Source organism: Mytilus californianus, unplaced genomic scaffold, assembly GCF_021869535.1.
Source record: "Mytilus californianus isolate M0D057914Y unplaced genomic scaffold, xbMytCali1.0.p SCAF_2, whole genome shotgun sequence".
In the NCBI taxonomy this organism is placed as follows: Eukaryota; Metazoa; Mollusca; class Bivalvia; order Mytilida; family Mytilidae; genus Mytilus; species Mytilus californianus.
In genome coordinates this window covers 43442489-43468899 of record NW_026262668.1, presented here as the reverse complement: position 1 = coordinate 43468899, position 26411 = coordinate 43442489, and the positions used below count along the sequence as shown (strand labels likewise).

The 26411-nt window shown below is 32.4% G+C and overlaps 1 protein-coding gene across 2 annotated transcripts; it reads right to left on the bottom strand.

Annotated features, from left to right (window-relative positions):
• Nucleotides 1–4101: 4101 nt before the first annotated feature.
• On the bottom strand, nucleotides 4102–26176 carry LOC127727974 (protein mesh-like). 2 transcript variants are annotated; one of them, XM_052235108.1, is made up of 17 exons: nucleotides 25696–26176; nucleotides 24759–25052; nucleotides 24056–24193; nucleotides 23232–23394; nucleotides 22304–22561; nucleotides 18612–18754; nucleotides 18132–18280; nucleotides 14735–14998; nucleotides 13698–13996; nucleotides 12464–12601; nucleotides 11859–12017; nucleotides 11082–11219; nucleotides 10614–10739; nucleotides 9238–9483; nucleotides 7364–7537; nucleotides 6112–6291; nucleotides 4102–5367 (listed from the first exon to the last, which is right to left on the bottom strand). In XM_052235108.1, the coding sequence occupies exons 1-17, from the start codon at nucleotides 25888–25890 to the stop codon at nucleotides 4850–4852; spliced, it is 3582 nt and encodes a 1193-aa protein (XP_052091068.1). In that variant the 5' UTR covers nucleotides 25891–26176; the 3' UTR covers nucleotides 4102–4849. The 2 variants fall into 2 exon arrangements, with proteins under 2 accessions (XP_052091068.1, XP_052091067.1); XM_052235107.1 differs by having other exon boundaries at nucleotides 13698–13999; nucleotides 25696–26175.
• Nucleotides 26177–26411: the final 235 nt, after the last annotated feature.

Below are 26411 nucleotides of genomic sequence, written 5' to 3'. Positions count from 1 at the left end.
ATGACAGTTTGTGTTCCATTTGTTTGATGTGATTTTGCCATTTGATTAGGGACTTACCATTTTGAATTTTCCTTGAAGTTCGGTATTTTTGTTATTTTACTTTTTTATACACATCTTTCGTATATCGTTAAATGTTTTATCCAATTGTACGCTATATCACAATGTACCATGATTCCAATTAACAAAAGCCTAGGAAAGCAAATCTCTAGCGGATCCTAGTAGTCAAAGGTCAAGGTTACAGGGTGTCCCTGACGGTACGCGATACACTGTCTGTATGTGATATATCCACATTCAAAATAGCAAAAGCCTAATGCCAGCTGTAAATCAAAAGATTAAAAAGTTATGTACCGGAAATCATCGCACGAAAAGAAGTTAAACAAAAAAGTGATAGAGTAAAACAGTTTATATAATACTTAATCTCAATCCAATTACCAAAAAAACAAGTTCACAGAGAACAATTTCTAGAATATCAAGAGTTCTATCATCATGTTTATTTGTTAACTAATAACATTAAGGACTTCGGTTGTTTATTCATGGTAGAGAACTTCTCGAGTTGACTTTTGTCTCACGATTGTGCTTGTCAAAAGTAGTTTGCCTTGTAAAAAAGAAAGTGAGGGATAAAACTTTGTTGTTTTTTTCAGAAGAGAGTTTACCAACCTCCAATGTCCTCATTTAAACATTGGTGGTTATTGAAATTCACTATTAGCAGATGTTGTAATAAAATTAACAGGCAAATAGTTTTCCAAACATTAAAAATCTAATCAAGTCAAAAAGTACATGTAACATTTACAGTAGAGAAAAAGCAATACAATTCCATGCTATATTTATCCACGCGGGTCGTCAAGATGTTCAACTAAACATATTTCTTAAGTACCATAATTCTTTCTACAGTAAAAAATGTGCTTCAGAAATATTGTCAATAGGTAAACTCAACCAGCCGTGTCAATCAGATGTCTATTCTTAAACATTCTAAAGATCCACTGCAAAATATTGCAGTAATATTTTTTTTTTTCTACATTTTACACTTCTATTCCCTATGCTTAATTGAAGATCGAATACATCGTCTTAAACAGAGTCCGTTTATTTAGGGGGGGGGGGGGGGGCAAATTTTTTGTTCTTGGTATATGAAAAATCGAACAGCACTGATTCCAAAGACAAATACAACAAGGATGATTATCAAAATGCTAGAGAATTTGAAAGACAACATATTTGTTTTGTTTGATGGATTTATATTTCAACAGACAATTGGTATTCTTAGGGGTAAGAATTGTGCGCCCCTACTGACCGGAAAACGACTGAAATTGACACTTCATGAGTTTTATGGTTACCATCATGAATCGGTTGACCGATTCGATATGTATGTGTCTCAATTTACTAGCGAAATGTTTTCGCAGTCTTAGATATTTAGATACCAGAATAGTCATCTAATCTGTAATTTTATCGATTCTGTTCTACTCCCGATTGCGAAATGTTTACTAAGTATAGATTCGCATGGCAGATGATGCATGCATAACGGGAGACGATTATCCTGCTTTAGAGTTGTTTCAGTTTTTTTGTTACCTTGATTTGTCTTCTCAATCAATTTATGACATTTAAACATTGATAAACTGCTGTGAAATTACAATACGTTGTTAATAAGTTTCCATGGGAGATAACCTAAAACATTATTCTTTTGAATATAGAAGACTTTTAAAAGGAAAATTGATTATCTCCCATGGAAACTTACTAAACACGTATTGTAATTTCACACATATTTTACTGAATATAAAATGTTTTAATTCAAATGATGTCTGATTCTTATGAATATAGAAGACTTTTCGAAAGAAAAAATGTATGAAAGCTTAGTTTGGACATTTTTATAGCAATTAAAAATTACTACCCATCACCTTTAGCATGACAATAACAATAAAATTTCTATACAGACTGTTAGACCGATTTTTTATTATAACAATGAAGTGGAATTAAAGTCTTATAGGATTGTAAGTATGCTTTATTTTATCACCTTGCACTTTCACGACTTGACTGTGTTTTTCTACAGCAGTTTGTTCAAATTTCTGATCAATTGAACAGTTTGGTTTTATAAAACAAATTGCAATTTGGTCAGAATTTTGAATAAGTTGGAATAGGTTGAGAGCAACACTTACAGTCAAGTCACAGTAACATTGGCTACAAATCATCACAATTGGAGCCAGTTTTCCAGCAAAATACTGCAATAGGCGCACCTCCAATGTTTCATGTACCGATGTTTTATAAATTTAGTAAAATATTTGACTTAAGACAAAAGATATCTTCTTTTCTATTATATTATGCTAAATCGTCAACTTTGATGTATCATAGGGATTTAGAATAAGTATCACGATGAGTGTCGCTGGTGTAAAGAAGAGAATTTCTGCCTTATCTACGCATTTTTATTCCTCTACAGTTTCGTAATTCTAGACCTCTATATGAATTTCTTTCTTTTAACTCACAAGTAATTGATATCGTCTTTAAGGCCTCCTAACTTTAATGTAACTTTGTAAGTGTCCCCTTCGCGTATTTCATTCACTTCTTTCTCTTATGGGCATAAATTTATATTTAATACACGGTGATTGGAAGAGTTGCATTTTAAATACAGGAATATAACAGTTGTTTTCCTCTCGTTCAGTTGGTTGATAACGTTTGATTTTGTCAGTTTTTATGGACTTCCCCATTTTGAATTTACCTTGGAGTTCGGCATTTTTATTATACTTTTATATTTTAAACATACGTAAACGTCAGAAGACGTTGGGTTTTTTTTAAATACACGGTTAGTAGAAGTTACAAGAAGAGCAACTTTTCTTTAAAAAAAATTAAGCTTTTACAGAAAAAAATCTTGGAGACGCTGTTTTCCTCGCTATAAATAATAGAAAGTCCTGTTTAATGTGTTAAAAATTGCGATATCAAAGTTCTTTGATATTTAATTGTTACTGTTGGCATTTGATGTTGTTTACACCAGTGCAAGTAGTTTCTTAATATTGAAGACTTCATCACTGTAATAGTCCACATGCCACCAAATATTGCTTTAATGGCTCATATTGATCACGATAACAGCAACTGAAAAATATTTATTATTTTTTACGACTACGTCTTAATTTTCTCAAGATAGTCGCTTAGATAGATTTGTGTGATGCAGTGTGTTAGTGGCCTAATACGGTATATACGAGGTTATTAAATTCCATATGGGGCTCTCACTTCGCCCGTTCTCGTCCTATTTGGAATTTACTGACCGATCAGTTTTTTTATTACCTCTGACTCCTACCGCAACACGAATTCGTAATCAGATATTTTCCCATGGTTAAGAAAGGAATTGTATGGATTAGAACCTCGGTTCATATTTGCATTTGTAGATTTGAGTGTTTGATTTTTATTCGGCATACGTCCTTGACTTCAGTTCAGAAATGTGTCCGTTCACGAGAAAAATGTAGATTCATTAAATAACACGTCATATGTTTGCATGTTTTATGGATATGTTATATATTTGTCCTTTCTATTTCGTGATACTTGGTATGAAACATTTCTGAAACACTAGAGAAGAGGAGGATGCAGGTACTGTTTGAAATTGTCTGAACTCTGACAACTTATTAACAATGAATTAAACAGCCTCCCTTGTCCACTGTAAAGCACAACATACCAAAGAAAGATAAAGATGTATATCCTAACAAGAAGAACCCGTTACACATTTGTGACATCTCGGGACCACTGATTAGTTACAGAGGAGTATGTGATTTAAAAATATATCGGTCAACAGTTCTAGATAGAAAACAATGGCACACTCTGACCGTATTGAAAAAAAACACCATGTAGAAGCAAGGCTGTTTTTGCCAAGAAAGCATCAAGCAACTGCTCAATTACTTGGTTTCACTTCTAAAATATTTAAATAAAAGGATCCCATTTCTATCCAAACAAAGTTATGCTAAAAAAAGCTTAAAGGTTTAGAGCAACCACCAGATAGTATTTTGTATACAATCTTATCCCTACCAATAGACGTCCATTTATTTAGACAATTGATAAGATAATATTATTAACAATAGAGCTTTTGTGTTTCTAATTCTTTTTTTCCAAAGCAAGATAAGAAAATACTAGTCCGTTTGATATTTTTACTGTAAATTAATTGTACAATAAAATATATATTATGTCGATTCCAAATGTAAATGAAACGACGTTACTGTTACTTTACCATATGATGATGATGGGTGGGTGTTAAACGTCCAATGGCAAATTAGATGCATATTCAAGACGAGAACATGATAATGTTATATCAATATAAATCCTGCTTTGTACTAGGCCGAAAGGCTGAGCCTGATTTTTAACGTACTAGTTCATCGGGTAAAAGTCCACAGAGAAGATATACTACTCTACCCAGACACATTATTCTGACTTCGAGCCAACCAGTCTTTGCTTTTACTCCTACATGCTGCTTGCGTAACTAGCGGAGAGACAGCAACTACCAATTTTCAAAATTTTGGTTCGACTCGGCCGTGGATTGAACCCAAGACCTCTCACACTCGAGAGAAGCACGAAACCACCAAGGAAGTTACTTTAATTTAAAGAAATGTACGCGTTGAAGTGTTCCTATGAAGATATCTTTCGAAATCGTAAAATTAATGCTTCATCGTAAAGTATGGACTTTGTCCCATTGTATTAGGTATCTGCTTTTCCAATTATATAAGGCTTTTTTTTCTATTCTGTAGGATAACCAAAATAAATATTACCATTTAAGACTAATATACAGTCAGAAGGATTTTTTACAGATTATGTATATAGTAAAAGACAATCTTAAAAACAAAGAATTTGCTGCGATAAAAAAATCGATATTTGTTAATCCATTACACTAATAATACATAATAGTTTTGATGATAACAACTATACAAGCTGTCAAAGTTAAAATCGTAAACGTGTTGTACTTATATGGTGCAAATGGTCTAGATGCATCGGATGTCATTTCGGGTTTTGGCTCTTTAATAGATGACGTAGTCGACGATTCAGTTGTTTCAGTCGTTGATCTTCTACGTTGAAATATAGTTGTCGATTCTTGTTTGTCTTGTTTTATTGTTGATATATAGATTGAGGTTGATACACTTCTTGTCGAATCTATCTCTCCATGTTGGTAGCTTGTTGATACTTTTTCTGCTGTAGAAGTAACTAAACCGTCATTCGAGAAAGATGTGCCATCAGTTGTAATAGTAGCATTAGTTGTTGAAGATTGTTCTACAGTGGAAGCCTTAATTATTGTAGCTTGTTCTGTAGTTATTGTTTGAGGTTCTGTATTGTTTGTTTGACTAATAAATGTATTTCGGTTAGAGGTTATGTGTTCTAATGTTGATACCGTTGATGACGAAGAAGTTGTCACTAGTAAATTAAAAAAAATAAAACACATATTTAAATATTGTTGCACACGGAAATATACAATACTTTTGTATCCGATAAAATTAAACAATATTATCGGTACTAATACATAAACTATTTATTTTATCAAAACATATTTCCATTATAATAATTTTTTATTTCTTTTACTGTGTCATTTGGTCTCTTGTGGAGAGTTGTTTCATTGGCAATCATACCACATCTTCTTATTTTTATATTGCTAATATAACATTTAGTGTATACATATTGACTTTGAACAATTCTAAGGAGGGCCTCGATAGCCAAGTGGTCCAAGTAGTTCATCTGCAGTGATTACTAACCTGTCAACTCACAGGATGTGATTTCGAACGCTGTCCAGGTGTGTTCAACTCCGATCTTATTTGAAAAGGAGTGGCAGTTTTTCTGCCAAAGGTCGATGGTTAGCGCAAAGCACTCCAGTTTCCGCCACCATTAAAAGTTGGTGGCCATAATATATCCCAGGGCAATAAAAGATGACTGTGACACCAACAAACAAACAAACAAATAGTCAATTCTAAAGAACTATTTATGCATTATCCTAGTATTCTCAAAGGCACTTTTTTTGTGATAACGCACTGATTTTTTATATTCTTTTAAACTGTTCCTGTTTTAATTCCTTAAAGATTGTACAATACAATTGTTAACAGTTTTCCATGAAACAAGCCTATTAATAGCAAACAGAAAATGGAGTTAAAATGTCTTTCCAATTACCTATATTGCATTTTACTTCAACGTATGTCCACGTGCCATTTAATGAACAGATTATTCGGACTTTTTCAATTGGCATATAATAACCATCTTTGCATTGAAGAGTAGCCTTTCGTCCATCAGTTCCTTCTACGGGTACCCAATATCCATTTGCTACCAATTGAGGTTTTCCACACTCTGGTACTGGTAAATAAACAATAATGCATCTACTTTTCGTTAACTTTTTTCGTGAGGACAAATTTCATGAATTTATGAGAGAAAAAAATTATGAATGATTTCGTGGTTTTCACAAATTTTGTAAGCAAGTCAATAAGATTGTATCTTTTTGAAGGCTGTAAAATAAGAAATGTCAAATTTAAATGCAAAAAAAAAAAATGAAATAGCATGTCCTTTATTCAGTATAACTGATATATAATGCTTATACAATACAGACACTCAATGGGAAAGACTTGCGGTACTACATGAATATTTCAGTCATAATATTGATTTAATTCAGGTATTGTACAAAAACGAACTCTAAGTTTGGAGTCAACATTTTGTTCTGTTGCAGTAACATTTCAGAAAATAGATTTTATTGAACTTTATTCCAAATATTGAGTCTTATTCTTGAAATATCCGAGCACCTGCTATGATATGATACACATTATGTTTTACACTCAGCTTGTTTGATAGAAATATTTCTTTATCAGAAAGTATGCAGCCATTATGTGATACGGTATTATTTGACTTTCATCTACCAGAGGTTGCTTTGAGTTTTGTCCCTTAAGAAATTTGGTATAAAAAGTTAAATCACAAAAATACTGAACTCCGAGGAAAATTCAAAACGGAAAGTCCATAATCAAATGGCAAAAGCAAAAGCACAAACACATCAAACGAATGGACAACAACTGTCATATTCCTGACTTGGTATAGGCATTTTCTTATGTAGAAAATGGTGGATTGAACCTGGTGTAAATGATCGTAAATGGCAAATCTTTAATAGTCTTTATCCCGACTGTGGACGAGTATGAAATTGAGACATGCCGTGCATGTTGTTTTTCGTTTTATTTGTTAAATGAATTAATGTATCATGGGTGTTAAACCACCACTCCTTTTAATTATGAATGATTATATCAGTTACATAACGTATAAGTCTAATGAACTGTTAATAACCAAAACGTAAAGCATTGCCAAACAAAAAAAACATCAAAAACGTGTAAGTGTCCTTACTGTATCATTTGATGAGAATGAGGAGGAGGAGGAGGCAATAACTTACATGACATACAAGTAACATTGAAGTCTGACCAGTTTCCAGAAGGCGTGCATGTTATCACTACGTCTACTTGGAAAAAGTTTCGGTTGCATAATAATCTTGCTGATGATCCCTCTGTGTAGCCGTCCGCTACCCAAACTGCATCACTTACGTTTGATGGGAATCCACATGTAGCAACTACCGAAATTACAACAAACAGAACATTTCTGGCTATGATTATTTACAATTGTTTTGTTGACTTTTGTCTTAGATATATAAGTACATTATTTACACATTATCTTATAACTTAATTTATGAAAAAGAAAAATAACGAAAATACCGAACTCCGAGGAAAATTCAAATCGGAAAGTCCCTTATCAAATGGCAAAATCAAAAGCTCAAACTCATCAAACGAATGGAAAACAAATGTCATATTTCTGACTTGGTACAGGCATTTCCTTATGTAGAAAATGGTGGATTAAACATGGTTTATAGCTAGCTAAACCTTATTATCCAACAAGTTTTAACTTTCTAAAAAGCTATGGACTGCTTCGCTCTATCCTAATTTAAGGTAGTATGTCCGCATGTGGTTGTTGAATTAGTATTGGAAATGTGGTATTTTTAGATAGTGATTGATATAAAAAGGATGTCTTAGACTTGGGATATCAATTTTTGTATATATATTAAGATGAACCTTTCTGAAATTTTAAACTGGCTGTTCAGTGTTTAGTTGTCAATGTGTTTTTGTGGAGTGCGGTTTTCTAGTTCTTTCAGCTGGTCATTGCGATTTTGATTGCTAGTTCTGTATATAATTTTTTTAGATATATATGAATGTTTAGGTATGTTGATTAAGAGTAACACGAAAGCTTGCAATGCGAAGCAATAACATATAATTGTAAACAGCAATAAATATTTAGTTTCAGTGAAAATGATGTTGTTCTACTTTAAGAGTGTGCGTTATACACCCATGCTTTTAAAATTTTGTTCACTTTATTTGTTGAAAATTAAAACATTCACAAATAGACACGACTCTGGAGGTGTGCCTTTGTGGAGGTGTGCCTAGATTGGCAGAAGTTATAAAATACAGATGATGCATTTTTGTAAACATTGTATAGGAACATTGTTTAGCAAAACAAATCCTGCATATTGCAGATTAACAAAGCAAATAAACACGTATTAACAATTGATATTTCAATATTGAATTTCAGTGTGCAATATATGCATAATAAAACGAACATGAATTAATGATAGTTGATCGGAACTGAAACACACATAATTAATTTTCCGGCATTTGATGTCTTATCCTGAGACGAGAAAAGTCTGTAATTCTTTATCTCATCAAGCAAATAGCTGTTGCTGTATCTCAGCCGCACCATAAAGCAACCAATCAGAATCTATATGTGATAAGTAATTATTTCAAGATGGCGTGTATACCGACTGAAACTAATAGCTCCGCACCGTGATGCGAAGCAACAACATTAGTCATTTTATTTACGTAAAACGAAAAGCGCAATTGCAATTATTATTTGATAGTTCAGGTGTTCATCTTTTCTGATAAATTCTATTTATTTAACTTGAGATTTCTGGGAATTTTATCCCTTTTCAGGGTTAGACAAATATGAATATATGTATAATGTAATAAAGAATTACTATTGCTGATTAAGAATAGCTGCCAACAACGTTTTCATTTGGTATATTGTATCACTGTACCACATTCATCAATGAGGGGGGAATGTTCCTTATTTGTTATTCCCTTTTGACAATAATTTCCCATCTAAATCTAGTCTTGTTTTAAAACAATATACATTGTATATGAATTTGTCTTTCAAAACATTTTTTACATGTAAAGCAAAATAGATAACAACAACACAATTCGCTTTTTTAAAGGCGAGCCTCACCTGGAATAGTATAATTAGAAATTCTTGCAAAGTCATCAGATGCGTTTGCCGACATTTCGGCAAATATAGGATTTCCAGTCACGTAATAATCATATATACAGTCTGAATTTGAATTACACAGGTGTGTTATTGTGGGATCAATATTATCAGGTATATCAAATGTAGGAATGAAGTTCAAATTCTGATATGACTCGTAAGTTCTGCCACCTGTGTAGGTGAATAATGATTCATTTTCTGCAGCTCTCCCTACAATGATATTTAAAGCGTAATAAGGATTTGTTATTATATGTACATGTACTTTTGTTATACTTCTAATCATGTATGGAATATTTAATAACGGTCATTTCTACATATAGTAGTAACACTGCATGTGCTTGAGATTTACAGATAAGCTTTTGGTCACGAGGGCACCAGAATATAGCAAAAAAGTAAAACGTGACGTATACATGATCTTATAATGAACATATCACGATATCTGGGTTTTTGTCTTTCTTGAGGGTACACAGCTGCATATTCACATACATGTACTAGAAAATACGAACAAGGGAGTTTTGTTGCACCTTATACTTGAAAGGGAATGCAAATGTCTTTCTTCGTACAGAAAACCAGGGTAAAAGTCTTGAATAAGACTTCTTATGTATAACATCATGAACGTGATATATCAAGAATTATGTAAGACCTTCAACTAAAAGTGCTCAGTTTGCGCTTATCACGAAATCTTCTACAACTCTATTTTGCTGATAAAAAAATTATTTCGAGACAATATAGTATAAAATCCATCACAAGAGATAAACCAATGTATTGTGTCTGCATAACGAGCCATGAGATGCATGTGTTTCCGGTCCTAGATGCTAAAACATCAGAAAATTGTCTGATCTAAAATATTAAAGTATTATTCTATTCCCTCTCGTTATATTTCTAACCAGTCCTGATTTGCATGGTGGTTCATGTTTGAAAACCAGGAGATGATTACCTTCTCGGTGCATGCATTTTTTTTTTCGTTTGCAGTTCATGCAATTCCATTTTATATATGCACTTGCTTGGTATATTCAAATGTAGTTATGAGTTAAAAACATCGATCGCAATTTACTCAAATTAGCAAGACGTAACCTACATAAACAGCAAAATCAATCCAAGCCTATCTTTGCCTGAGGTCAAATAAATCGTAGTTTTATTCAAAAAAGAACCAAAAAAAATAATGACAAAGAACACTATATTAATAAAATAAACAAGAAGCAGTGCTGAAGCACTGAATGCTGACTTGTATTTTAAGTGATTCTTGTTTATTTATTTTTTATCTTATTTTTTTTTATCTTCAGCTAATACTACAACTGAAACATGGTCGCTTACTGTTCTTTGTATCAAAGAAACCTTACATGATAATCCAAAGTTATTATGAATTGCGACCATTGAAGCGTTTCCTTGTGTTAACTCATTGTCCTTGGAATGCAAATCATTTCCTGCGTCTCCGTCGTTATCTCCAAAGAGACCAGATAGATTTCCTATATATAGAAATACAAATAAGAGAACAATTCGCTATATGGGATAAATTCGAAAAATATATGTCATTGCATACGCCGAAATGATAATGGAAATAGTAACAGCTGGCCGTAGTCAAGCCTATGCTTTACAATAAACAAATACAAAATCATAATTCTTGTAGTGACATCAGATTGCATTGAATTTGAATAAATCATTTTCAACGCAGAAAGCCTTAATTATAGATACACATTTCTTCCTAAACCATGAACAATCTCTAATTTTGTAAATTATGCAATAGCAAAAACAGAGCTATCATCCAAATCTGATTATTCCCATAAATTATCAGTTAATTATGACTTTACCTGTGTGTCGGTCTGGGGATGTCATTATTACTAAATTAAGAAGGTTCATTGCACTGGATGCCTTAATAGAGATGTCTTCTGTGTAAAAGGTAGCTATAATCGTCGGTGGACTGTCCGATGTTTTGACTATTGTTGATCCTGCAAAGGAAACAAAGATACGTTATATCAAATATAATGTAGATATAATTTGTAAACTGTTATTTGTTTTTTTGTCGTTTTTCATTTTTTCACCATATCAAATATAATGGAAATATAATTTGTAAACTATTGTTTGGTTTTTTTTCGTTTTTTTCATTTTTTGCCATGGTGATGTCAGTTTGTCTTCGACTTTAGAATTTGAATACCCTTTGGTATCTTCCGCTTCTCTTTTAATGCATCAACATTTAAAGCAATTAGATTGATTTCTTCTTTGGTTTTGCTTTACCAAATATTAAGCATGTTTAACATTTTTCTGGTAGGTATAAAAAGTTGATACCATTACGATTTAGAGCTTGCAAACCAAATTGGCCTCATCCGAACAGCTCAAAAATGCATTAGGTTATGCTACATTGTTACTCTTAACACAATCCCAATTTGATAGTTTTAATCATTGGGTGGAAAGTTTTTTCAGTGACAAATAGATGCATAAACAAAACTAAATGAGCAATATCAGCTATCGATTAAGCAGAATTCTTTATTTTTTTTAATTTTCAATCAAAGCAATGCCATATAAACGATATTTTACGAAATTATAAGACAATTCATTAATATATAATGTAATCCTGAAGAAATATTTACCCTCTGCAGATATGACCGAAGCAGACATACTTTCCGAAGAATTAAAATCAACCAATTCTCCATTTACCAAAACATCAATTCCACGAATGGTGTTCGGTTGTACCTCAATAACATCAGCTGTTGGATAAGGTTGCGCCACAAATGAAGTTACAGAACTGGCTATATAATATAGAATAATTTCTATGTGCTCATTTTGAATAGAACGTTAAGTATGAATTATCTGTACAATTTCCTTATTGTTAAACAACAGCTGAATAAATACAGACAACTGAAAATTATTCACTTAGCCTATGTAATAAAAATACCCCTTTGTGTATTTGTTGAGTCCAAAGCGTTTTATAATTATTCTTCATCGGGAACGATGAAGCCAAAAAAAAGATAAGAATATATAAATAATTAAATACTTAAGGGGCTATATTACCAAAAGGGACCGAAAGTATACATGTGTATGATCAGAGAGAATTTGTAACAATATTTCAGTCAGTTCCAACAATAAAAGTTCTAGATTGTTCCTTTTTTAGATAAAGTAAAAATAAAACAATAGAAGAGTTTAAATGTTAATAAACATATGGCCTTCGTGCCCTTTTCTGTCATTCAATAAATACCTCGAGCATTGGAATACTGTTCCATTCGCAGCTGCAAGGAAAAATTTCCATTTGAAAGTGCTGAAAATTCACCAACTGGATTAAATGTATATGCTTGTCCGTCGAATGTTACAAAATGGGGATCACCGGTTACTCTAGCTGCCAATGATAAAGATAATACTATTAATAATAAAATGATAATATTAATAAATGAAAGATTTGTATTACAAAAAGACTTCCAATGTGAACACAAGTTTTGGTAAGTGTTGTACAATATGTTATTTCTCAAAATGTGGGGGTCAAAGTATTTACAGTATTTTATTATTTAATTCTGAAAATCGGGTAGAATTTGAAATTCAGGTTGATTCAGGGTCAATCTAACTCCAAATTGCACTTCAACTGATCACCAATTATCAAATTAATTATTACTACCACTGGGCCCAGCGATACCACCGCTGGTAAACTGTAAGACCTAGTGAATATCACCAGTCAAGAAACCAGTACTTCGATACTGTCATAAAAATACGAATATCGTTTTACATAAAAAATGCCGTTGTAAAGTTTTGGAAATTAATTTAGATTCTCCTTTGTGCAAAGTTTGGATTCATTGTCCAGGTTTTGCTTTACTTTCGGTTTCATTTGGTTTTATCAGCTCTTCAACCTCCCTGAAGAGATGTTAATTGTCGAAACGCGCATCAGGTGCAGTAAATTGGAACCGTTAATGTTATTCAGAATTGTATAAATCTTTGATTAAGGAAGCTTACAGTTCTATTTTCAGATTGCATTAAGTTCAGTGCAATTCTTCTTTAATCACTCAAACGACTAATTGAGTAGTGCTTTATTTTTTTTTGAGAAAAATAACAGAAATGATTATTAAAAGTGTACTACAATAACATCATTTTAAATGTTTCTTTCTGTATCTTCTACTTCTTTTGTAATACAAACATGAGTTCATCCTCGATTTATAGTTGATTTCCTGTTATTTATGAGTTGTGCTGTGCCTGTGAACTTTTGCTTGTTTTTTCGTCGTTTTTATAATTATCCATGGTGGTGCGAAGTTTATTTTTATTTCTTAGGGGGGTGGAGGGGGGGGGGTGTAATTTGTATGTTTTTAGTTTTTTACAGATGATTTTGATTGCAATCGTGTTATCTCTACCTCTCTATTGTTTTTCATTTAAGACTGATTTAAACGTAGTAAATGTTTTTTTTTTATTTGTAATAAAATGTGAAATCAGAACATGATGAACAGCAATACCTGGTCTTGGCGGAATGTAATTCATGCATGAATTCGGTGGTCTCCTGTTAAAAAATAATGAGCATTGCTTTCGTGCTATATCCATTTCGTCAGGCTCGAAATCTTGAAAAGGGAACATACAACAATGCATGTATGGTACAACGTCATAAACAAAATTAGAAAGAAAAGGAACATTTGCGTCGTTGCTCCCTTGAAAGTGATATCTGTTGACATATCCACTACCATCCGTCGAATCTCCATTTGGATTCATCAACACACCGGTCTTATCATAACAACACTGATGGTCATATCCATATGACCTGCTTTAAGGTTATAAAGTATAAAATATTAGAAAATGAAACAGATTAATTTCGTATAATTCTATATCTTTAATAAAAATAAAGGATTAGAAGATATACAAGAAATGTTGGTTGGTTACTGTGGTTTATACAGTTAATCAAAGAAGGAGATGCTTACTTTTCAGCAGGGTAACATGGTTTCATTCTGTTTGGACCACATGCGATTCTGTTTAAATTACTCTTGTATCTGAATTTTGGTAAACTATGTAAAGTTCTTATTCAATGAATTAATATCTTTGATACGTTCAATAATGCGCATTTAGAAAAAATAAGACAAAATTTCTGATTTGAGTTCCAAATCTGGGCCGAAAATCTTCTTTTTATAATATAAAGCTGCGAATAACTGTTGGGGGGGGGGGGATTCTTTATATCTAGTTTTATTTAAATTCTTTCTCTTCTTTAAAAAAAAAAATGCATCAATTAGGGTTTACAACATTTTAACAAGCAATATTTAGTGATGGGCTTTTAAAAAGCAACACACATTTCGCTAATTTTTATCATCAAATCATGATTATCTTCATAATATTGATATTAATGCTATGAATGAAGATAATGATTATATGTATTTTACAAGTATTGCATATATTTATAAATTGAAAATTATAAAAAATATATTCTAGAACTGCGCTTTAAAAGTCCGTCAGCATATATGTAAACGTTAAGTTTAGATGCATTTATAAAATTTCAATTCTTACTTACGATGGTATATTCAGACGATAACAAACTTTAGCATGTGTTTGAAACTGACAAAAAAATTCAGATCCCTCTATCTTATAACACTGTGGATCGACACTAAACCTTGCTGAATCTATGTTAGCTACATCAAGTGTACAAGGACATGGGTTGACGTCTTTACTGTTAATTGTTTGTTGGTTTAAGTCCTTGCTCCACCATTCATAACAACTTGTCTGACTTTGCTGACGGTTTACATTAACAGTAAACATGTCTGACCAATAGTATGGACTGTAAAATAAGTAATGAAAAATGTTTTACATGTATATAATTTGTGTGATTTCTACTGATCTAGTGTTCGTTCAGTTGATTTAAGGAGACACATATATTGTATTAACAATAACATAAACGGTACCAATTTTTTTGCACCAGATGCGCATTTTGACAATCATTGTCTCATCAGTGATGCTCGAGGCCAAAATATTTGAAAATTCAAAGCTTATTAAAAAGATGAAGAGCTATAAACCAAAAAGGAAAAACAAGTATGATAAAAGCCGGGCAAGGAATCAGAATATGTCTCTGATTTACTAGTAGCCTATCTTCTTTTGTCAAATACTCAGAAATAGCTCCTAACGTTGCAGCGTACTTACTAGCTTTTAAACGGTTTAGGTTTGAGGGTTTCTGATGAATGTAAATCCAGAAAAGCACGTCGGATGCACGACATTTTTAAAGTGTTTGTTCGGGAGAAATCCATTTGCGTCAAATATGCGTCTTTTTGCACAAATGCTACGTTTTCGCCACTAGTTTTCAAAATACATAGTACCATATGGGCCAAACATAAAGTACACGATTGCGCCAATTTAAAAATAAATTGATTTCCCTCCTCCTGTATCCGGGCTTGGGACCGCTGGTTTACACTGGTGGATTTAAAGTCATTTTAAGTCATTTCATAGCACGTTTTACATTCAAACAACATAATTATATTAAAGGCTGGAATTCGTAACTAATGGCACGAACATAATCTCTATACGTCTGAGTTGACCTCTCGTATAATTCAGATACTTTTGAGCGGAATGTTTCTGTTGATAAGATATGACTGCTTCTAACTTCGCAATTTAATGTAGGTAGCGACTTGAAATTTCACAACATTGTCCAAAAATACAAACATGTGATGACTAAAACAGCTAATTGTAGCGCTTACGAAATGCCACTGGTCTACAATTAGTGCGTCTCGCGTACAGTGGAGTTTCAGTCTATACGGATGGTGGAAACAGCAAAGACTTTTCTCAACTAATATTTTTATTTCCCTCAGTCAATGAATACTTTTCTTGATAAAGGTACCTAAATTTATTTATGACTATTATGTATGATAAATATGTGTACAAGTAAATTGTTGAAAAGGAATTCCGTATAATATAATAATAATAAAAATAATAATTCTTTATTTAAAGAGGGTTACACAGTTAGCTATAACACTAATCTTCCCTGAGGCCCTCATGAAATGCGATGAAATATAACAAACAAACAATTACAAAAATAATAAAAAAACACACACACATAAGAAAATCATAAGAAAATGTTATGAAATATATAATTTTCAAAACAGGTAAAAATTATGAATTCATATAGCATTGGCTCAACAATATTTAAAGTTTAAGTAAGTGTGTGAAAATAATTATGCATATAAAATTACACAGCTTCTTAATGTTCCAACAAGTAATTTAAATTAAATCATTTTTGAATGAGCTTGTACTTGAGGTTGATGTTTTCGGGGATAGTGGTAAGTTATTCCATAAAATAGATCCTGAATATATAAAAGATTTCTTATACAGCTCTGTTTTGGCTTTTGGAACTTTTTTTTATTTTGCAAGACGTATTCCTCAAACAATATTCGTTTATTTCTGACATTTCTTTAAATTTTTCGGTTAAATATACAGGGGCTTCATTCTTAAGGCATTTCTGCATCAAACAGATTTATGGTATGAGATTCTGTTCTCTACTGTCATCCACCCAAGCAGTTTGAACAGAGGTGCTGATGATGAAAGTGGATCAGCATCTAAAATTAGTCTTGCAGCCCTTTTCTGCAATTTTATTATTCTTACTAGCTCATTTTAAGCACAACCACTCCATATAGTACAACAATAATCTATCATTGGGAGAATATAACCATTATAGAATAATTTTCTTGAATCAATATTTAGAAATTTCTTGATCTTAGAGAGTAAATGAGGTCTTGGTGATATTGATGAACATAAGTAATTAACATGGCCTGTCCATGATAGATTAGAGTCGATTCTAACACCTAAAAGTTTTTCAATTGATGATTATTGAAGAATATTATTCTCAATAGGTAGAACTGGTTCTGCTTGATTTAAAGGCATGGCGCAATTGATACCTTTAAAAATAACATTTGGCACAAATGATATATATCAAAAACAAGGGGCTGCTGCTTTATATTCTACTATTGTTTAATTGATTATACCTCTGCTATTGTTGATAAAGATAAAAGGACCGAGATTCTATCAATATCAGTTTCACGCCCTTCTTTTATTCATACGACTATCCCAAAATCAGTGTGTCGATTCGTTCTTTCGTTTCCTTCCTATATTTTCTCCAGCAGACGTCGATGTTTGAATTTTTCAAAATATTATATTATCTGTAAATTATCTGCGCTATTAGCTGATATCAATCGATGGTAGGCGTGGTTTGAGAAAACAACATGATTTCCAGTTCAAGGGGGGTATTATTTGAATGAGGAAGACAACGGCCACTATTGGCGAACAGCTATTTTGCGGTCTTCGTTAATCTTTGTGTGATTGGATGTTAAACTTCGAACAGCGTTGCAGACAAGCGTAGTAAGATAAAGTAAGTTAATAAACGTAAAATGGACCCTGTTGTGTTCACTTATTGCTACACTAACGGTGCAGAGATTTAGATGGAATGGCGGACCAGTTTAAATAAACGTAGATGAAAATTAAAGTTTGGACATCCAGATATCAAATTATCTGGAGAAAAAGACTAGATTAAGAGTCAACAAATGTACAACACTGTGAGGTTTTAACTTAGCATACTGCACAAAGCTGGTCGGAAAATAATAAAAAGAGAATATTATAATTATAGTTAATTAAAACTATGAATATCCTTTAATAGGCAATGTAGAATTAAAGTAGTAAATACGATAGAGACGGAATAATGGGTTGGAAATTGAATGTCTACAGAATAGACAGACTAATTGATATCACTCTTGGCTTAAATATCAACTTGTTTTCATCTGTTATGTGTTTTTTTTTTATTAGTTTCTGTATTATCTTTCTGATTGTGTACAAGTTAATTTTCGTTATAACGCAGTAGCTTCGATATTATTTTAGTCAGTAATTTTAGATAATACTACGAACAAGTATTTCACGCATCATTGAGGAGATACCTTTTTGGATTGTTTGTTGACATTTTGATTATTCCTGCGTCGTTTGAAAACTGTAGATTGAAAGTATGCCTCCCATTTGCAAACACTGTAGAGTTCAATGCTGATATCTTGGAATGGTAGGTCAATACAGGATATATTAGGTTTTCTTTCTATAATACAGTTTAACTAGTGTAAAATAAATAATAACATTCATTGAAAGACCTAGTATAAAACTAAATAAATAGCTGTACGCATCAATAAGGGAATGAAAACAAAGCAACATATCTCTAGAACGAAACTGATGAAAATCATCAAAATATCAAAATCAAGCACCAACGTATTGTCCTCAATCTTTACAATATATGAAACAAGTTCGCGACATTAGGTCAATGCAATCTTAATAAATAGTTTTCTTTTTGTGGAAACATACGTTTTTTTTTTGAATTTTTTATAAATGTGTCGCACTTGTAGCCTTATTATCTGGAAATGTGTACATCTTACCGTTATAGTATACAGATGTAGACTGATTACTTCGTCGCTCGGGAAATTTAAAACTGTTGGGTTCCAATAGACACTAACTAGACTATTGTACTTCCATAGCTTAGGTTCCCTTTTCAGAACTTGTCTTGCTATAGCAGGATTAACTGAATATAAAAGAAGAAATAGGCGGCGTTTTCACTATATATATATATATATATATATATATATATATATATATAGTGAAAAAGCCGCATTATATATATATATAAGTACTTCTTAACAAGTGACAACTCTACGACCGATCCATCCATTGGATTACCAGTGAAGGTGATACACGGCTGAAAACACATATTATATTCAAAATTACTCTAAATATCAGCACAACAATGTTAAATCTGAAAATTTGCGGAAGCAAATTTTTGTTCTTCCCTCGCCGGGATTCGAACTCATGCTATTGGGATATCGAGACAACACCGCCTGTACTGTGTCCAGCGCTCTAGACCACTCGGCCACCTAGATTGAACTAAAACATAAGCTTTCGGTGGCTTACTGTTACCTTCCCTCGTCAGTAGAATCTAGAGTTGTAACACAGTACATGATATATTAGGCATGAAGATGGATTTTATTGCAGATTAGCTAAATTATCTGACGTAAAGGATCGTAAGATGCAGTCACAGAAATAATTATTTGATAAGTACGTCTAAACAAGTGACTACTCTACGAGTGGCCTAGTGCGCTGGACACAGTGCAGGCAGTGTTGTCTCGATATCCCAATAGCATGAGTTCGAATCCCGGCGAGGGGAGAACAAAAATTTGCTTCCGCAAATTAGCAGATTTAACATTGTTGTGCTGATATTTAGAGTAATTATGAATATATAATGTGTGTTTTCTGCCGTGTATGACCTTCACTGGTGATCCAATGGATGGATCTGTCGTAGAGTTGTCCGACTTGTTTAGACGTACTTATATATATATATCGACCTGCTAGTCAAATGCGTTTTGTTAAAATATACTTTTTCACTCATTTGGTCTTTTGGAAAATGTTGTTTGTGCTGTATTTAGACCCCTCTACAAAGAAATTTGTTTTGCATGCACACGTATAAAAATTGCGGTTTTTATCCAACGCAATCATAGATTTGAACGTTGTTTTCAATTTATACTTGTATATATATATATATATATATATAATAAGATCTGTTTTGTTACATCTTGTGATCTGTTTATTTGGCAATCGCCAATGGCAGTCAGCAGGGTTTAAGAACATCAGTTGTTCGACCTGCTAGTCAAATGCGTTTTGTTAAAATATACTTTTTCACTCATTTGGTCTTTTGGAAAATGTTGTTTGTGCTGTTTTTAGACCCCTCTACCTAGAAATTTGTTTTGCATGCACACGTATAAAAATTGCGGTTTTTATCCAACGCAATCATAGGTTTGAACGTTGTTTTTAATTTAGACTTGTTTATATTTTTTCGTTTGGGCTTGTATTATATTTGCTTTCGGGTTTATATGATCCGTTCATCCTATTTTGACTCTTTCAAAATTCAAGAGTCTATCCTTAATTGAGGTAAATTATATGGCCTTCCAAATACTGTTTTGATTCCTAACATCACTGAAGAGACATTAATTGTCGAAATCCGGATATGGTGTACAAATTTTTGCACCTCATGTTTGCGGTATACCATCTTTTCCGCAAGTTTATTGTTTTCTGTTTAGTAATAATTTAATAATAAGATCTGTTTTGTTACATCTTGTGATCCGTTTATTTGGCAATCGCCAATGGCAGTCAGCAGGGTTTAAGAACATCAGTTGTTCGACCTGCTAGTCAAATGCGTTTTGTTAAAATATACTTTTTCACTCATTTGGTCTTTTGGAAAATGTTGTTTGTGCTGTATTTAGACCCCTCTACCTAGAAATTTGTTTTGCATGCACACGTATAAAAATTGCGGTTTTTATCCAACGCAATCATAGGTTTGAACGTTGTTTTCAATTTAGACTTGTATATATATATATATATATATATATATATATATATATATATATCACTTTTTTGTCTTTTGGAAAATGTTGTTCGTGCTGTATTTAGACCCCTCTACCAAGAAATTTGTTTTGCATGCACACGTATAAAAATTGCGGTTTTTATCCAACGCAATCAAAGGTTTGAACGTTGTTTTCAATTTAGACTTGTTTATATATATATGTTTTAATATATATGTTTTCAATTTAGACTTGTATATATATATATAATTCGTCCAAACAACAACCCAACAATGTTAGATCTGAAAATTTGCGGAAGCAAATATTTTGTTCTTCCCTGGCCGGGATTCGAACGCATGCTACTGAGATATCGTGGCACCAATTCGCCTTGCACTATGCCCGACGCGCTAGACCACTCGACCACCTAGGCTCTATATTAATAAAGCTTTCGGTGGCCGGGTGTTACCTTTCCTCGTCAGTTTTATCTAGCGTCGTAACACAGTACATGATATATATAAGGGATGAAGATGGAATTGTTACAGATCAGCTGAATTATCTATTGTAAAGGATCCTACAAATTAATGTAAGATGCAGTCACAGAAATAATTATATTATAAGTACGTCTGAACCAGTGACGACTCTACAACAGATTTTATCCATATATATATATTTATCATATACTTATAGAAAATAATGGCTTAATTGTACCCCATGATAAAACTTATTTGTACATATATTTATTCATTAAATTTGAAGAATTGCTTTAGCCGTGTGATATGAATTTTGTTATCAACTGCTTCCGGTTTATATCAACTGCTTCCGTTTTATATCAACTGCTTCCGGTTATTAGCGCATGCTTTTCTGTATCCTGGTTCCCGGTACTACGTTCCAGGTATTAGCTAATAGCCACAAGCTGTCACGATCATGACCTAGGGCTGATAAGGGGTCTGATATGAAAAATGCCATGTTATAATCTATATATATTATATAAAGGGGTCTAAATACAGCACAAACAACATTTTCCAAAAGACCAAAAAAGTGACAAAGTCTATTTTAACAAAACGCATTTGACAACAGGTCGAACAACGGATGTTCTTAAACCCTGCTGACTGCCATTGGCGATTGTCAAACGAAATGATCACCAGATGTAACAAAATTGATCTTAAATATTAATTAAATATCGAACAGAAAACAATAAACTCGCGGAAAAGATGGTATACCGCAAACAAAAGGTGCAAAATTTAGTACACCATATCCGGATTTCGACAATTAATGTCTCTTCAGTGATGTTAGGAATCGAAACGGTATTTGAAGGCCATATAATTTACCTCAATTTAGGATAGACTGTATAAAAAAATCAATATTTAATTCTTACATAGTTTTTTTTAATATATTTGTTTGCATATACACTTTCTGATAGAGCAAACAGATATCGTTTGTTTCCTTTATTCTACACGTTTCGTTATACCCCTCGAACTTAAAACATGATCTAAATCAAAAATATATGTGCATCGTATAAAATTTTGAATACCTGCATTGTTTAATTCAGAATCTATGCTCACAAATGTATGAATATTTATCTATATATATGAAATATAGCAAATATGTTCAAACAATCAGACTAATTGTTCATGTGTCTGACTATAACAATTGCATCGATTTTAATAGCATTCTTTCAAAAATTTAGTTTTATTTAATGATGATTTTAATGTAAAGAAGGCTATTTGAAAGATTTGTACCTATCGTCAATGTTCCTGGGAATTTGGTAACTGTCTGAGAGAACTGCTGTACATGCAATGAAACTCTATATTTTCCACTTCTGTATACCATAGGCGAAATGCAAGAAATACTGATATCAGTCAACAAATGACAGGAAACTTCAGTGTTATCTGACATATAAAATTTGATATTTTTGGCCAGGTTGAAGCAAGGTCCAGAAACAATTAGTCTCGTTCCACCAAACATTAAAGCTTCTCGAGGAGTTATTGTTAAAGTACCTAAAATATATTCAGAAATCTCTTGATAAACATTTCAAAATTATAAGCTATATATTATATGACAGATTTGCAATATTTGTATTGCATAAAAATTTAACTATTTGTTGTGCTGTTGCAGTTTAACCCTTACATGTCTATATCAATCAGTGGCGGTGTACTGATGTTTCATTAAAGGAGCTTGAACTTTGCACCATGGTGATATTTAGATAAATATATTAGAGAAATCACACAGAATCGTTTACTTTAATAAGCACAAGTCGAAAGATTCATGTATGTAAAGCATAGTTTTATCTTTTTGTCAGTAAAACGGAACTATAAAAAACTTTCATACAAGTGGGAGATTTTGTAAGATTTTAAGCCTGGTTTAAACCACCATATTCTTCAGATAATGTCTGTGCCAAGTCAGGAATATGACAGTTGTTTTCCATTCTTTCCGTTGATTGATAGAGTCAAGCGTTTTCAGGTTTTATGAACTTCAACCTTATTTTAATTTGCTTTAGATTTTAGCTTTTTGGTTCATATATTTTTCTAATTTTTCCATGTTAAATGATTTTTTTTTAAATTTTCTATAATCGAGTCAACTGAAAGTGTAAAACAAATCATGAATTATATTCTTTTTTATATTTTCCATATTATAAGAATTGGGTTTTTTCAGACATCATATCCATACCATTAACATTGCATCCTCCTTGCTCTATTGTCGTAGAATCCACACGGAATATATATTTTCCTGGGATATCTACGTTGGACATGCGTGGTATGTTAATGATATCTGCTGTTCTAGAAGCATTTACTGCAAAGTAGTTGATACCATCCCCTGCATCAAACCCTACCTGTCAATAAACTCAACTTAGATACCAGGATTAAAATTTGAAAAGTGCAAATAAAATTTTGGAAATATTGTGGCTTCCGAACAAACACATTCATGAACACAATATCAATAAAAAAACCGTTGCTGTTTTTTTTTAGTAATTTTTGTTCTGGTCAAATAGAACACGACTTTAGTATATAACTAGTATACTCGAATTCACTAATATATACAAATATTTCATGCATATCAAGAACGAGAATAAAGTAACAAATAAAACAATATGTAGGTTCTAAAAGGTAGGTATACCCGGACAGAAGAGTGGAAAGTTTGGGCTGCTACTAAAATATGAAGTCATGCAAGATAGGGACAGAAGCAGGCCACCGACAGAGAGTTGTTGTGACGGTTCTTAGTCGCTTAGAGAGTACGACAATCGCTCTACACAAGGCATGAGATTTTTAAAAACGTCTTCGTTTTCAACCGGATGTAAGATTATATCCAGATATAGAAGCTCTATAATAGAGCTAATTAACAGACTTGGTTAGTAAAATGAAGATAATCCCGTTGCTCTGGTTGATAACATACTATCAAGTTATGTTACATTTTGATACACTGATGTGACGCTCTTAAGTAAAATTAATACCAATATCATGATGCTTTTATGTATTCTGATTTTAAAATTATACCTGTGCCGGTGTACCTCCAAGCCCAGTTGAACTGCTCCCACCACTAGCCGTGCCTGTTGTCCATTCAATCTTATCATATAGAAACATAACGAATGAATGTCTGCCATTTGTGATCAATACACATTGGAATGTATTTCTCTGAAAGTATAAATATTAATCGTGCTACAAAGTATATCTATGGTAAGTGCACTCTAATATGCAAGACCTATAGCCCTTTTTACACGAATATTACGCTGAAATTATAGTAGGTAACATATATACTCATAATATAAGTTCCAAATAGAAAAAAAATATTCTGGAAGAATATTTCCACTAGAACAAAATTGTTACAGTATTTGTTCCTTACGGAATAAATGGTTTATAGAATATTTGTTCCATCAGGAACAGATATTATGCCATTGTTTATAACAAAGTTTCCAGGGGAAGTTCTGTAAGGCGGAACAAATAAACGTTAACAGCATTGTTTCCTGTTTCATCATTACACATATACTGCGTCAAAATTAACTCAAAAACAACTACCTAAATGGAATTCCATTACACGTGTATAAATGCTTAATACACCAAACCGTTTTTGTTATGCTTCTCTTCTAACCCAACATACCATCTATCAAATTGCAAACTACATCATTCGTGTTCAGTTTTCGTCTCCATTTTTGTCATCATTAATTATTGGATTAAACACTCGATGCTCTAAATGATTTACCTTCTGTTTACCATTAGAGTCGGCACCAAAAAATGCTACTTCTTTCCATGTACCGATGAACATCCATGATGCTTTAAAATTATATTGTCGTGGAAATATCGTTTGTATTTCTACAGATGCTTTTTGTAATAACGTAGAATTTGTTGTTTCCCGGTACCATATGTCACCTCCATTTCTTGTATCCATGTCAGCCCAATATGGCGCTACCAATCTTCTGCTACTGCCTAAAGGAAATGGAGTTGGTGTGTAAGAACTCATTGTTCCAAGAAAGGAAATTACTCCATTAGTATTAACCTACAATTGAAAAATACCACGTACTATTCATAAATATCAATAAAAGAAGATTTTATCCAGCATTAATTTATTAAATCCGTTATTATTTTTTTTTTATTATTTCTATTTCGTTTCGTTTATTTTTATTATCTTTTCTTTTGTTACAGTAAATGGTCACAGGTTGTAAATTTATTATTTTTTTTTGCTCAGAATGTTTTATCATAAAGTAAACTGCGTTCACAACTAAACAGTGGCGATACAGTATCTGTCATATTTTCATCAAGTAACGATGGAGTATAGGAGCAATCGTCAGTCGCAATAGTATCAACATGAAAATTTGAATTGTGTTTCTAACGTGGTTTGATACCCTTTTCAAGGATCATATATTCTGAAAGACGAGGCTATTGAGATTCTGCTAATTCTATTAAAAAAGGCAAAACAAGATGAAGTATTTATCAAAAAACGGGGATAATGAGTGTTGTCAGTGATGAATGCTACAAGTACGATTGATAAATACCCAGATGTAGACAAAACAGGCGACCAGTCTGACAATCTGCGTGAATATTCGAGCTACTGGCAAGACTTAGTGTGTAATAAAAAAACTTAAAATTTCAAAATATGTCACTTTCATTCATTTTCTAAATATATGAATAAATATACTTACAATAAGAGAATCGTGCTGGTGATTGAAAAATGGAAATAGACTGCTAACTGGTATTGGAGCTGTTGATCCATCGTCGTTTGTTGGAGCATTTGTATCGCCATTTTCGGAACCAAAAGAATAAAAATCAGTAGTGGATATACAATAGGTATTATCAAATGATAAAAGAAAAAGCAAAACAATATCAAATATTTTCATTTTGAATACAACGTTCCTGTGTATCTACTCTGCTGCGGTGTAGTGATAGTTAAATGAATGTGATGGTTTTCCGGTTGTTTTATAAAGGCAATTTTTTTGCTATTGTAATTTGCTTCTTTTGTTTTACGTTGTTACAATTATAGTTATAAAGTGATCGATAACTTAAAATAACATAATTTTTATTTGATACATAACTTTACTCTTTCTTTTTCCTAGAATACGTTTTTTTTTCTTTCTTGAAAATGTATATACTTATAAACTTCAGTATTTTCAGTTCAATTAGCATTATAAAGATCCGGTTTATTATACTAGCAAGAACTACATGATTAGAAAATCTTCTTGACTGTTCAATTGTATAAACGTTGAGGTGCCCCGATAAAAAAATTGCTCATATAACAGGAACGGTAGTGAACCGCAAGGAAATGACAGTTCATCGTTGAGGATATCTTTCATTTAGGGGCGAAAGGCTTTTTGTTAGAATTAACTTTTTTACGATGCAACGACATGGACGAACTGACAAA

Excerpts from the sequence above, each read along its gene's own strand:
- LOC127727974 (XM_052235107.1), bottom strand. The coding sequence starts at position 25,890 with ATGAAAATATTTGATATTGTTTTGCTTTTTCTTTTATCATTTGATAAT. Across the intron at positions 14,999-18,131 it reads TCAACAAACAATCCAAAAAG|TCCATACTATTGGTCAGACA; the intron begins GTATCTCCTCAA and ends CTTATTTTACAG. Across the intron at positions 10,740-11,081 it reads ATCCCCAGACCGACACACAG|GAAATCTATCTGGTCTCTTT; the intron begins GTAAAGTCATAA and ends TTCTATATATAG.